Genomic DNA, 12,957 nt, shown 5'->3' with positions numbered 1-12,957 from the left:
ATTCATGATCAATCAATTAATATAATAACTTTGATATTGTTTATTTTTCACTTCACCGGTAACAAACATATATATATATATATATATATTNATATATATATATATATAAATTCACTAAAAATGATACTTGACACGTCATTCTACTAAGCTTTTCAAATATTAACTTCAATTGTAAATTATTATTTTCAAAGTTGCAAGAAAAGTATTAAGTTATACTTAGAATGTGTCCTTTTGTCTCGGACGATCTCCTCCGCTCCCCTCCCCTGAAGTTAAATATACTCTGACGAAAATAATCTATCATTTTAAATCAATCTAATATTATATTCGCCTTTAAAACAATTATTAGAGAAAAAAATATTTTGCCTGATCCTTCAATTATTCCCAAGAGTCCTTGGCGCCCCCTATTTACCACAACCATTCATCGCCAATCTCGTGCCCCAGCAACCCTGTCACCTAGCTGTGTCCTTTCTCAGCGCAGTGCGGTACACCGGCGGACGCCCCAGAAAGCTGAGAGCTCGAAAATATATTCCAAACTTCTTTATTTTATAAATAATTTAAAGTTATAGGATTCATTTGGTACTAAATTTTGAAGCATCAAGATGCCTGTGGACGTAATGTCTTTTGCTAAGGATTTCTTAGCTGGTGGTATAGCAGCTGCTATATCTAAAACTGCTGTAGCTCCTATAGAAAGAGTTAAATTGTTACTACAAGTACAGCACGTATCTAAGCAAATATCAGCTGATCAACGATATAAAGGTAAATTTAAATTTTTATTTCTTAGAGTTTTACTATTAACTTAGATATGCTTATGTTATAGGTTAGTATGTAATCGTATTATTATAATCGTATTTTTATTAGAATTTTAAGAAATGTTATCTAATAAATAAATAAATGAATAAAAATAAGTAAAAATGCTAACGTAGTATTAATTGTTTTACGAATATTGTTTTACGACAGTTAATTTCATTAACTGTCAATTGAAGCAGTGTTCTTAAGAGGAGAAAAATCAAAGAGAAAGGGTAAAAAATCAATAACTAGGGTATCATATTAGATTATGTATTGAATAATTGGATCGCGTATTAAATGATATATAGTAAGAAGTAGAAATGCTTATGTTGTACCTTGTTATGTAATAGTATTATTATAATCGACTTTATATTGGAATTTTTAAGAATTGTTATACCATGAATAAAATAGCTAAAAATAGTAACGTTGTAAATCGTTTTACGATAGAAATTAATACTCGGTTAAAACAATGTTGCACAAGGGAAAAATCCAAGAAAAAGGGCAGAGAATCAAATAATTAGGGTATTATATTTTGTGTATTGAATAATTGGATCGTGTATTAAATGAAATATATTAATAGATTTTTATTATTTAACTTAGAAAGAATTATGTTGCACATTATGTAATAGTATAATCATAATGGCATTTATATTGGAATTTTTAGTAATTGTTATTTAATAAATGAAAATAAAACCTTGCATAAATAGTTTTACGATTGAAAATTGATTGATTGATTAAAAATCGAGATTTTCCAATTATAAGTTAATATTGAAAAACAAATCAATTCGTTTTTTGATAGCAGACTTACGGAAATATAATGATAAGCAACACTTTTCCTAAGGGTCACATTTTAATATATAACTGTTTTTAGTATTATTTTTAGCATTGTTTCCAGATAGGTATTTTACTTGTTTTAAAATTTTCCACTGTGGATAAGCCCAGGTTTACTTTTAGGGGAGCTCAACCAAAGTTTTAGATTTATAATTAATTCAAGTCCAAGTAAGCCCGAGATTTACAGAATTATTTTTGGGGGGAGGGGATCTACCTCACCGGCGCTCAAAATGCGCGTAAGTCAGATAATAGTCATACCTCTCTATGAGAAAGATAAAATAAAATATATAACTAGAGAAGATCAGATTTATAATCTTGAGGTTCAGTACTTGACAATTGTTATATTTAATAATTTGTACACTTCACACTTATTATGGAGCCGTAATGGTTCAATGGTTAAAGGCACTGAGCTCACTTTGTGTAGAATCGTAGTTCGATTCTTAGTGGTGGTTTGAAACTCACCCAGCTTCAGAACAATTCGTACCAACTAGCCTGGGAAGTACAGGTGGGTAATGCGCAATGTCAACCACATTGTTATCAACTATGCCGGTGGTCAAAAAACGCTTCCGTGACCTCCATGACCTCCAAAGTTAAGAGGGAATGCTGCGCATTTACCTTTACTCTTTAATCGAATTAAACGGGTCTGTATAGTTGTGCGGATTACAACATGGAGAAAAAAAATACTGGTAAAATTACTGTACTGTAAAGATGTATCTGGTAAAAACCCATGATTCTGGTAATAAAACCAAAGTTTACGGTATTACAATTATTTGCATGGTAATGGTTTACCGAAAATTTTGGTTTTCAAAATTATAGTTCCTAATATCACGCATTTAAAAAAAAAACTAAAAAGTTTATTTAACCCTACGAAAATGGGTTTTTTTTGGCCAGGCTCTAAGATATCATGATAAAATTACAAAATTTTACCACATGTACCAAGTTTTAAAAACGACGTTTTATTGTGAATTTTATCAAAATCACCAATTTTACCATATTCAGGAATTTTTGACCATTACTTTTATCTCAGTGAAGTTATACAACTTTTGCATGAGAAAACTTTACCATGATCCCGAAAACTTCTATCAGCATAGGAACCAGAGTTCAGGTTGGGATCAAGCAGAACTCGTTTCTTCTCTGATGTATACAGAATAGTAGAGCAATAAACGGACTATCTTATTGATTGCTTGAAAATGACGGTGTATTTCGCCAAAAATGTTCTTACAAAACGTGCGTTGAACAATTTGAGTATGTGGCAGATCGTTATAATGCCTTAAACTCTTCATTTAATTTTTTTGGAAGTGGGTATTAATTATTAAAGTTTCATAGCATTAAAAACTTTGCCTGATTATATTTTTCAGTTAAAATTTATTTATACTTACAGTTTTTTATGATTTTATGCGAGACTTACTTATTTGTAGAATACAAAAAACTGGATTTTGTTCTTATAACTTTTGTTTTAACTTTTTAGTTTGAATACTAAAAATATGTTAAGCTCAAGTACAAAAAATTTCCATCGTTAAAATATCGCTACAGAAATGAAATAGTTTCAGTTTTTATAATTAATAAAATTAATGGTTGTGGTTCAAAAATCCAATTTTCCATTAATAAATATGTAGTTTCCTGCTTAAGCATGATAATTAAAATAAACTTGACTCAAAACATGAAATTGCTTTTTAATGATATATAGTTTACGAATGACAATCTTAACTTTTTCCTAAATGCAAATATTGTGTTAATGTGAATATTTTTAAATTAACTTCGACAAGTAATGGTAGCGAAAAAAGTTTCTTACTTAAATGAATTTATTATTTTCTTTTTGAAAATAGAAAAATACTCATAACTTTTTAAATTATTATCACATAATTTATTTAAAATTTTTATTTATATCAACTAATTAGAATTACCTCACTTGGCACAATTGATGGATCTTCTGTCAATTTGATCCTTAAATATGTCCCAATAACATTGTATTATCTTTTCTTTCTTTATTATTTTTATTTTATTTTAATATGCCGAACTACGTAAGTCTAATATTTGTTACTTCCATTTAAAATTTCTGATTTCGAAACAAACGTCATTAGGGGAATTTTTTACATCAATATTAGAAACTATATTTGCGTAAAAATAATGCAGACATTATTTATAAAATTAAACAAAAGTTGGGTAGTTATAAAAGCAAACAATTAACAACTAAACGTTTGAAATGGACCAAGAAAAGGTGATTTCTATTGTTANAAAAAAAAAAAAAAAAAAAAAAAAAAAAAAAAAAAAAAAAAAAAAAAAAAAAACAAGAATCAAATTTTTCTTAGTTAATTTTGTTTTGTGCAGGTTTTGGGTGGCTTGATTGATCTCTGAAAGAATTGATCTTGATCTTTAAAAATGTGATAACTGTATTGACGAATAAATATTTTTAAAAGTTCTTTCAAAAAGAAATTATTATTATTTGTATTTATTTATTGTATGCCATAGAAATTTCCTTTTTACTCTCTTTATACAATTGCATGTATTTATAGCTTCTCTAAATGATATTATGATACACAAAATATATTTGAATTAAAAAAGAAAAGTATATTTTAAATTTTATTTTAAAAGAATTTTATTTAAATGTTAAATTAATTGCTAAAATATTTAATATAAATTAATTGCTTATTTAAATCGCACGTTATTTACCTTCTTTAAACGCATTTTTCTCGAAACTGTGCTTTCTAAGCTTTGCGTAAGTGCAGCTTTCATAAAAACTGGAAGTTAGATAAGAATCAAAGTTTGCAAGATTTTTTTTATTAAACATATCCATGCTTAAAAAATTCTTCTTCTACTTTCTAACGGATTCGGCTTTAAATTTCGAGTTACAAATGCAGAAATAAAATGTTTTGATTTAATGTAATGATTTCATATATTTTTTCATTCTTTTTAATCTAATAAAATTTTTTCTTTTTATACTAATATAACTAATATAGCTGTTTTGAAAAAAAAAAGGAAATAATCCTGAAAATCTTTCATAACGATTTTACTGTAATGCTAATATCTTACAGGCTATTTTGAATAACTTCTGCATTGAAAATATGTCTTTTTTCAAAACTAAGGCATGGCACAGTAGTATAGAATGCACGAAAAACGAGAGGGGAAAAGAATACCAGATTAACTTTTGATCTAATGATTGGATTTTCGTGTACTAAAAAAATCTTTTAGGTTCATGGGATTGACCTTAGATAAAATTNAATAAATACAAGGTAAGGAAGTAACGGCAACCTTACAATCCCGAATTTTATGCTAAAACAAAATACGGCTCTCCATTTGATTTACAAACTGTGTGATGTACTGTTTATTATATGTACTAAATAAATTATTAGTTTACTCATTCAAAATAACGTTTCGTTTAAGAAACCGGGAACAGAAGAAGGCGTTTTTTTTTATTAAAAGAGTATTTTTATTAAAGAATTTTCTTATGTAGAATGGCTATTTTCAACAAAATAATGAAGTTAATTTCGAAGATTTTTTATGCAAAAAGTTATGACTCAAATAATAAAAACTATTATTATTTTTTATTTGAATTATGCTCTGAATGCTATTCAGTTAGCAGTTTTTCTTTAGTATATGTGTTTCTTAATCTGTGTTTTGCAAAATGAAACAAACATAGGAAAGGCATTAAACGAAATGCAACTAAAAAAACTACTCAAAAAACCTAAAAAATGCAACTAGATAAGCCTTTAAATTTAAATATTGTAATTTTAGATCTTTAAGTGTCTTAGTATAGGTGACCAACAACCTTTATTTCTGCAAAAAAAAAAAAAGGTAAAATAATTTCTAAAAGTAGCGAAGCTAAATGTACGATTTAGGATATCAAATAAAAAAAAAACAGTGTCGACTAAACTTTCAATGTTGCAGAAATCTTTGCATTGTTTTTGCCAGGAAATAAACAACTACCAACAGTCAATTAATACACGAAGAAAATAGTTCTGGTAAAATTATCTAACTGTACGTTAATGACATTTCTGATATAAAATAATTTTGGGTAACAAAGCCAAAATTATTTCCATTCATATTATATCAGTTTACTGGAAATTCTGATTTTCAAAATCATAGTTCTTATTACCCCACATTTAGTAAAAAATAAAAAACTGAAAAGTAAATTTAACAGAATAAATGTTTTTTTATACCATGATCTAGGGTATAATGAAATAACTACCAAATTTTACTACATTTACTAAATTCTATCACAGATTCTAAAACCACATTTTTTATTATAAATTTTATCAATATCATACCTAAAGAGCTTTGATAAAAATTACCGAGGTTTTTGTTGTTTCCATAGACCCCAAAACAGTAAATTTTACCATGTTCTAGTTATTTTGACCATATTTCTTTTCTCAAAGTATATTTTAACATCTTGAAGATTTTTTTATAGTGGGATATACTGTATTTTTTTAAAACAGTGTAGCAATAGTTTAATTTAATAGTATCATAAAGTATATAGTGCCAAATATAGAGTCTACTGTCACTAAAAGCTATAATTTTAAATTAAATCTCAGTGTACATCTTTTTTCTTTATACTTAAAATGTTCTTGTAAACTCTATTCATATTAAATTTGTTTCATTAAAGTATTTATTCAAGTAGATTATGAGAAAAAAGTTTATTCGAAAATTTTGACATATACTATTTCCTAAAATTTTTATGAGCAAATAATTGCAAAACTGTCGTAATTTTCAATCATTCTTGATAAGTTTAAGAAAGAAAAATAAAGTTATAAATTTACGATGACGTTCAGCTTATATTCAAGAAAATATTTTTTAATTTTCTGTATTGAAAGAATACAAATATTGATAGTAAAATTAATTGAGTTTCATTATTTAATCATAACTAACAAAACATATTTTTGACGAAGATTTTCATTAATTTCAATATATTGCTTATGAATAATAACATAAAGCAATTTACTGACAATATACTTTTTATTATTTTTGAAAGGATAGCTTTTTTAGAAATCAAATTAAAAGACATTAAAACTAACTATTTAAAGCAACAAATTTATAAGAACATAAGTATTGCTCAAGACTCCTTAACATTTGTACCAACCGCGTACAGTGCAGAAAAAAACGGAAAAAAAATCGAACCACCTGGAATAACTTTTGATCTAATGATCAAATTTACTGGTTCTAGGATTTAATCTTAATTATTCGAGTAGGTGACCTTAAATATGCTAATTAATTAGTACAGACGATATTTTCAGTTCTAAATTAGACACAAAAACGTACCTTATCTGAATAAACATACCGTTTTTTCGATTGATTCGTACTCCCAAATTATAGGGGGTAGTCGCAATCTGGGAAATATGGTTCTCATAGTTAGATCAGGAGAGCGATCCAAAGTTTGTGTCCCTTACTGTTAATTTTACTTTTTGCGTAATTTGCCATATCTCGAGAACTTTTTAAGCGAAATGAACCTATTGCACACAATTATAAAATTCGTTTATCAGAAGACAATTCCGTGTAAAAGTAAATTTCAGTAAATATTTTTTTTTATTACTTTATTTAATAATAGTCAAGAAAACTTTGAGCTGTAAGGTATACAATTATTTATATCAATTTAAAGTATTGAATTTTACATGGCAAAATTCAAAATTTCAGCAAAATCGGACGAATAATTGCAGAGAAATTTAATTTTAAATATACAACTTTTTTAGAATTTAATCCAAATACTTACTGAAAGTTATATTTTGCATGCAATTATCTTTGGATAAACAAATTGTATAATTATGTGCAAACATTTTTCAAATCACATAAAAAAGTTCTCGAGCTATGGTGAAATGCGCGAAAAGTAAAATTTACATAAAGGGGTCCATACTTTAGATTGCTCTCCTAACCAAACTATGGGGAAAATATTTCTCAGATTGCGGCTACCTCTACACTTTGGGATCAGAAATCCGAACCCGTTAAAAAAAAAGGGGGGGGGGAAGGGTATGTTTATTCAGAGAAAGTACGTTTTTATTTCTGATTTCGTAACTTCATATATCGTCTGCTCTAATTAATTAACATATTTAAGGTCAACCTCTTTTATCATTGGGTCATAGAACGTGAAAATCCGATCATTAGATCATAAGTTATTTCAGGAGGTCTGTTTATTTTTTTTGCGCACTGTATATGAGCGTAAGCTTTAAAATTATGCATTGTTGTTTCTAACTGCTAATGGAAGGAATGAAATTTTTGTAAAACAAATATAATTATTATTTCATTATTCATTTTTAAAAACAAGTTAAAGTTGGCAGTTGTTGTTAACCGCTTCGATTACCAATTTTTTTTGTAAAAAAAAAAAAAAAAAAAAAAANTTTCCGTTTCAATAAAAAAAAAAAAAAAAATACAAAAAATCAATGTCTTTTTTTAAATTACATTAATAAATACAAGGAACTAAAACAAAACATAATACAAAACATAATACACAAGTTCTAAGTTGAAATTTTAATTTTTTTTATGTCTGAAAAGTATTTAATTTACCATCAGTTTAGTTTACTGTCCCAAATTATCTCATGCAAATGAAAAAAGTAAAATATTAGTCTTTGCATATGTTCACATCTTCATAATCTGAAAAATGAACTACATTACATTCACTTTCGCTCGCTAACGCCATTTTTTACTCTTTTTTCAATGTAAAATTTCAACTTCACATGTACTTTTAGCTCCTAATTTGATTATCAATACATTCTTGCATTTATAAACTTTTTTTTCACATCGCAAGAAGTATAATGATAATCAAAAGTATTCAGTAATATATCTATCTAATAACATATTTTTTTTTTTATAAAATAAGTAAATACTTATACTAACTTGATCATTAATCATAAGCTTTTTCACATAAAATACAATTTCCTTTACCAAGAGATTTTTTTCTTTTTTGATAATATTCTTGGATTTTAATAATGGCTCAAAAATAACCTTCAAAATGCGCATAATAATGCTCAAATAACAAACGATAAATAAACTAATTAAAAGGAATATTGTAATTTCATTCTTTTTCTTAACGGTAAAAGCTTATAAAATTTTATCTTTTTTTTTCATGACTATAGAATTGTCTCCCACCAAACTACACGGAATATTTTTAGTATGATCTGTTTTCTTATTTTACTTTATTTTTTTCTTATTATTAACTATTAATCACGTACAAATAAGTATAAAATATTTTCACAAAATGAATTTTTCTGGAACTTTTTTTACAAACTTTCGGAACATTTTTTTAATATTTCAGCTATGGAATCACTATGTAAGGTTTGAAAAAAAAACATGATTATGTGTTTATAACTGTTAAGGCAGAATATTTTATTAGCTGAAAGATCTGGAAGGTATGATTTAAAAAAAAAATCGCCTGTTTTGAATCGCTAAACGAAGAATAAGCAAGGTTTACATAATATTTTAAATGAAAGCGAATGCTTAATATTCTGCTCAAATATTCAAGGACTATTTTCAAAACTTGTCATCATTCATTGACAATTTAATCGATAATAATGATGAGAAGAGTTCAAATTCGAATTTCTCACTTTTTATTTTATTATTATTATTATTTTATTTTTTTGCAGAAAGTTATTTATTTCAAATACTTAAATTCTTATCAATTTTTTTAAAATATTAATTAAAGCGTTATTTCCCCCCATTTTTGTTAGGTTTATATAGTACACTTTAAACTTAACCGTTTAATAAAGTTGAATATTCTGCTTAAATATTCAAGGACTATTTTTGAAACTGGTCACCATTCATGGATAATTTCTTCGATAATAAAAATAGGAAGAATTCAAATTCCAATTTCTAGCTTTTTTTTGTTTTGTTTTGGAGAAAATTATTTATTTGAATTGCAGCTATTTAACGAAGTCTCAAAATCCCGATAGTAAGTTCATTATATGGAAAATTATTTAAAAAGAAAATCACCTTTTGAAATACTTAAACAACACAAAACAGGTTTTAAATTCATAAATGTTAGACATAATTAAAATAGCAATTGCTACACCTTTATCTAAAATACACCTTTATCTTGTAAACTTGCATCAACTATTTATTTTATAAATCTTAACCATAAAAGAAATTTGCATGGAAAGCAAGAATAGAGCAAAACATTGTACAGTGATACACTATCATGCTACATACATTTTCAACTAAAAAAAGCTGAATTTATGTATAAAATTATAGCAGCATTTATTATAAAAGTAATTTTAAACATACATTAGCACATGCGTTCTTAAGTTTAATTAGTATTGATAAAATCCGTTAATTTGTTTGAAATGCAAAGAAAAAGGGAAAGTGATTTTACTGCTTTCTCCAAAAGTTAGCTTCGAAATTCAATTTCCTCCATAAAATGCGTTAACAAGTTTGAAATGTTCTAAAATATTTTGGGAAAAAGGGAAAGTAGATCTCAAAGAAAACTTCGTTAAATCGAAAATTCCTTTTGCTATTTGGAAGTTATTTTATGAAGAAATTTCCAAAATGTTCTAGGTTCCTCGAAAAAAATCGCAAATTAGTAGTTTGTTAAATAGAAGTCCGACTGTATTAAAATTCTTATCAAAAGTCTTTTATATAATATATTTTTTTATAATCATTTTTAATAACTACTGTTTTTTCTTTAAACAGGTATTGTTGATTGTTTGGTCCGCATTCCCAAAGAACAGGGTTTCCTCAGCTTCTGGAGAGGTAATTTAGCCAATGTCATTCGATATTTCCCAACTCAAGCTCTGAATTTTGCCTTTAAAGACAAGTACAAGCAGGTTTTCTTGGGCGGTGTCGACAAGAGGACACAATTCTGGCGATATTTCCTGGGCAACTTGGCTTCTGGTGGCGCTGCTGGGGCAACATCTCTTTGCTTCGTATATCCTCTGGACTTTGCCCGTACCCGTCTTGCCGCTGATGTTGGCAAAGGAGCACAGAATCGTGAGTTCTCAGGTCTCGTCAACTGCTTGGGTAAAATTTTCAAGTCTGATGGACTCCTCGGTTTGTACAGAGGATTCAGCGTGTCTGTACAAGGTATTATCATTTACCGAGCAGCTTATTTCGGTTTCTACGACACAACTAAAGGTATGCTATCAACTGATCCAAAGAATACTCCATTGGTGGTTTCTTGGATGATTGCTCAAACAGTCACAGTTATATCCGGCATTATCTCTTATCCCTTCGATACTGTCAGAAGGCGTATGATGATGCAGAGTGGACGAGCCAAGGCAGACATGATGTACAAAAACACCTTGGATTGCTGGGCCAAAATCGCCAAGTCAGAGGGATCTGGAGCTTTCTTCAAGGGAGCTCTCTCCAATGTTATTCGAGGCACTGGTGGTGCCTTTGTATTAGTTCTCTACGACGAAATTAGAAATTTCCTGGTTTAAATTAAATTATTAAAATTTAAAAAAGAAAAAATCTAGACATTTTAAGCAATGCAAGACATTTTGAAATGAATTTGTAGTGTCCAGTACTGTAACTATCCAAAAAAAAAAATTAATTATCAAAAAAAATTGAACTTTATTGATACCAATTTTCCAAAAATAAATTATAAAAGGCATTGTTGATTATTTTGGTGTTTTTTTACATTCAAAATGATTTCATTAAAATAGGCAATCATAGTTTTTTTTCTTCAAGAGGCAAGACCAAGTGACGGCATTAGTGCTTGATATTCTACTTTCGCACTGCGAGATAAAGGGAAAGACAATGGAAAAAAAAAAGATGAAGTATTACGTTTTGCTTAGTTTAAGAGTCCCCACCATTTTTCGTACGAGAAAAGGAACTATTGTTTCATAGATGTACATTGTTTCATAGGTGAAAAACTTGGCACTTTTGTTTCTGCTTTAAATAAAAGTCATGTGACTGGAATTTATAAGTTACGTGTTTCCAGAAACATCGTGCTAATAAATATCTTGTGATATGTTTTGTGTCTTTCATTTGAGTACAAAAACTGAAGAATAATTAATTAACATTATTAATTTTGACTTTTAATATGAAAATATAATTGGCAGTTTTGAAAATTGACAGTATCAATATTTTAATATGAAAATATAGTTGAAGTTATTGATAGCGACTTTAATGTTTTAATGTAAGAGTATTTTTGATATGAATTTTAACTATACTAACGTTTCTATATGAGAGTATTACTACTTATCCTCTTCGATCAGAACTGGCACATAAGGCCTCGAGTCTTTTTATCCACACACTCCTGTATTTGGCCAGGTAACGCGCTTCTTCCCACCCAGTTAATCCTGCTCTATTAAGACCTTCCTTAAAGCATCTTTGCCATGTTAGTCTCGGTCTCCCTCTTTTTCTCTTTCCGTCAGGAACCCATGAACTTGCAACACCAGCAGGATTGTTCCTACCTGTTCTTAGAATATGGCCGAACTATCTCCATCTTCGTTTTAAAATTTATATGAGAGTATAATTGACGTTAAAGATACTGACATTATTTATATTTTAGAATGGGATTATAAATGTTTTTATATGTCTATATTATTGAAATTATTAATGTTTTAACATAACCTTAAATAATAATATTTAGTGAGTTTGCATATAGTGATTTAATCTAAATATAAATACTCGGATTTCATGGCAATTTTGGTTTTTTGGCCTTATTTTCTACGTTATTTGTTTAAGACGAAATAATATTAATTTAAAGCTGTTTTACTCATTTTTACATAGACTGCATTGTATTTTCTTTAGTCAGTACATGAAGAAAAAAGTTTGGTAAAATGACCATACTGTTTAGTAATGACATTTCTGGTGGAGAAAAAACCCAACCCATTATTCTGGTATTTAAAAGCAAAAAATACGATATTTAAATTCTTTATTTTGGCAATTTTTCAGTTCACAGTAATGCTTACGGGTAATTCTGGTTTTCAAAATTATAGTTTTTATTACCACACATTTAATAAAAATATAAAACTGAAAAGTAAATTGGAATAAATAGTTGAAAATCTGAAAAGTAATAGAATAAATGGTTTTTATGCCGTGCTCTAAGGTATCATGATAAAAGATCTTTTAATTTTTTTCTTATTAAAGAAGAAATATTTGATGCAAAAATTTAAGGATTTGTTTGTCACAGGAATATGCTATTAAATAGTTAGTTTATGAATATGTCAAATTTAACCCAGTTTGGGCACTAAGTTTTTTAAGTTATTTTGTAAATTGAAGTATTGTATTTTTTAAAATGAAGTTAAAATAGCTATTTTTTTATGATTATGATTTTTCTTAAGATATCAAGAAGTTGATGGATCAGTGAATAAAAATGCAGAATAAATGTTTTAGATAATTTATTCTTTAGAGATAAATTGAAAGTTGTGTTAATTATAGAATATTCTTTTGCTAAAAGATAGCGTTAAACATTATAAA

At 27.5% G+C, this 12,957-nt stretch overlaps 1 protein-coding gene across 1 annotated transcript; it reads left to right on the top strand.

Annotated features, from left to right (window-relative positions):
- The first annotated feature begins 410 nt into the window (after positions 1-410).
- On the top strand, positions 411-11,503 carry LOC107455775 (ADP/ATP translocase 1). The gene is made up of 2 exons (XM_016073465.3): positions 411-756; positions 10,225-11,503. Exons 1-2 carry the CDS (start codon positions 600-602, stop codon positions 10,968-10,970), a joined length of 903 nt encoding a protein of 300 aa, XP_015928951.1. The 5' UTR covers positions 411-599; the 3' UTR covers positions 10,971-11,503.
- Positions 11,504-12,957: the final 1,454 nt, after the last annotated feature.

This window comes from Parasteatoda tepidariorum, chromosome 3 (assembly GCF_043381705.1).
Source record: "Parasteatoda tepidariorum isolate YZ-2023 chromosome 3, CAS_Ptep_4.0, whole genome shotgun sequence".
Classification (NCBI taxonomy): Eukaryota; Metazoa; Arthropoda; class Arachnida; order Araneae; family Theridiidae; genus Parasteatoda; species Parasteatoda tepidariorum.
This window is presented reverse-complemented; position numbering and strand designations above follow the sequence as displayed.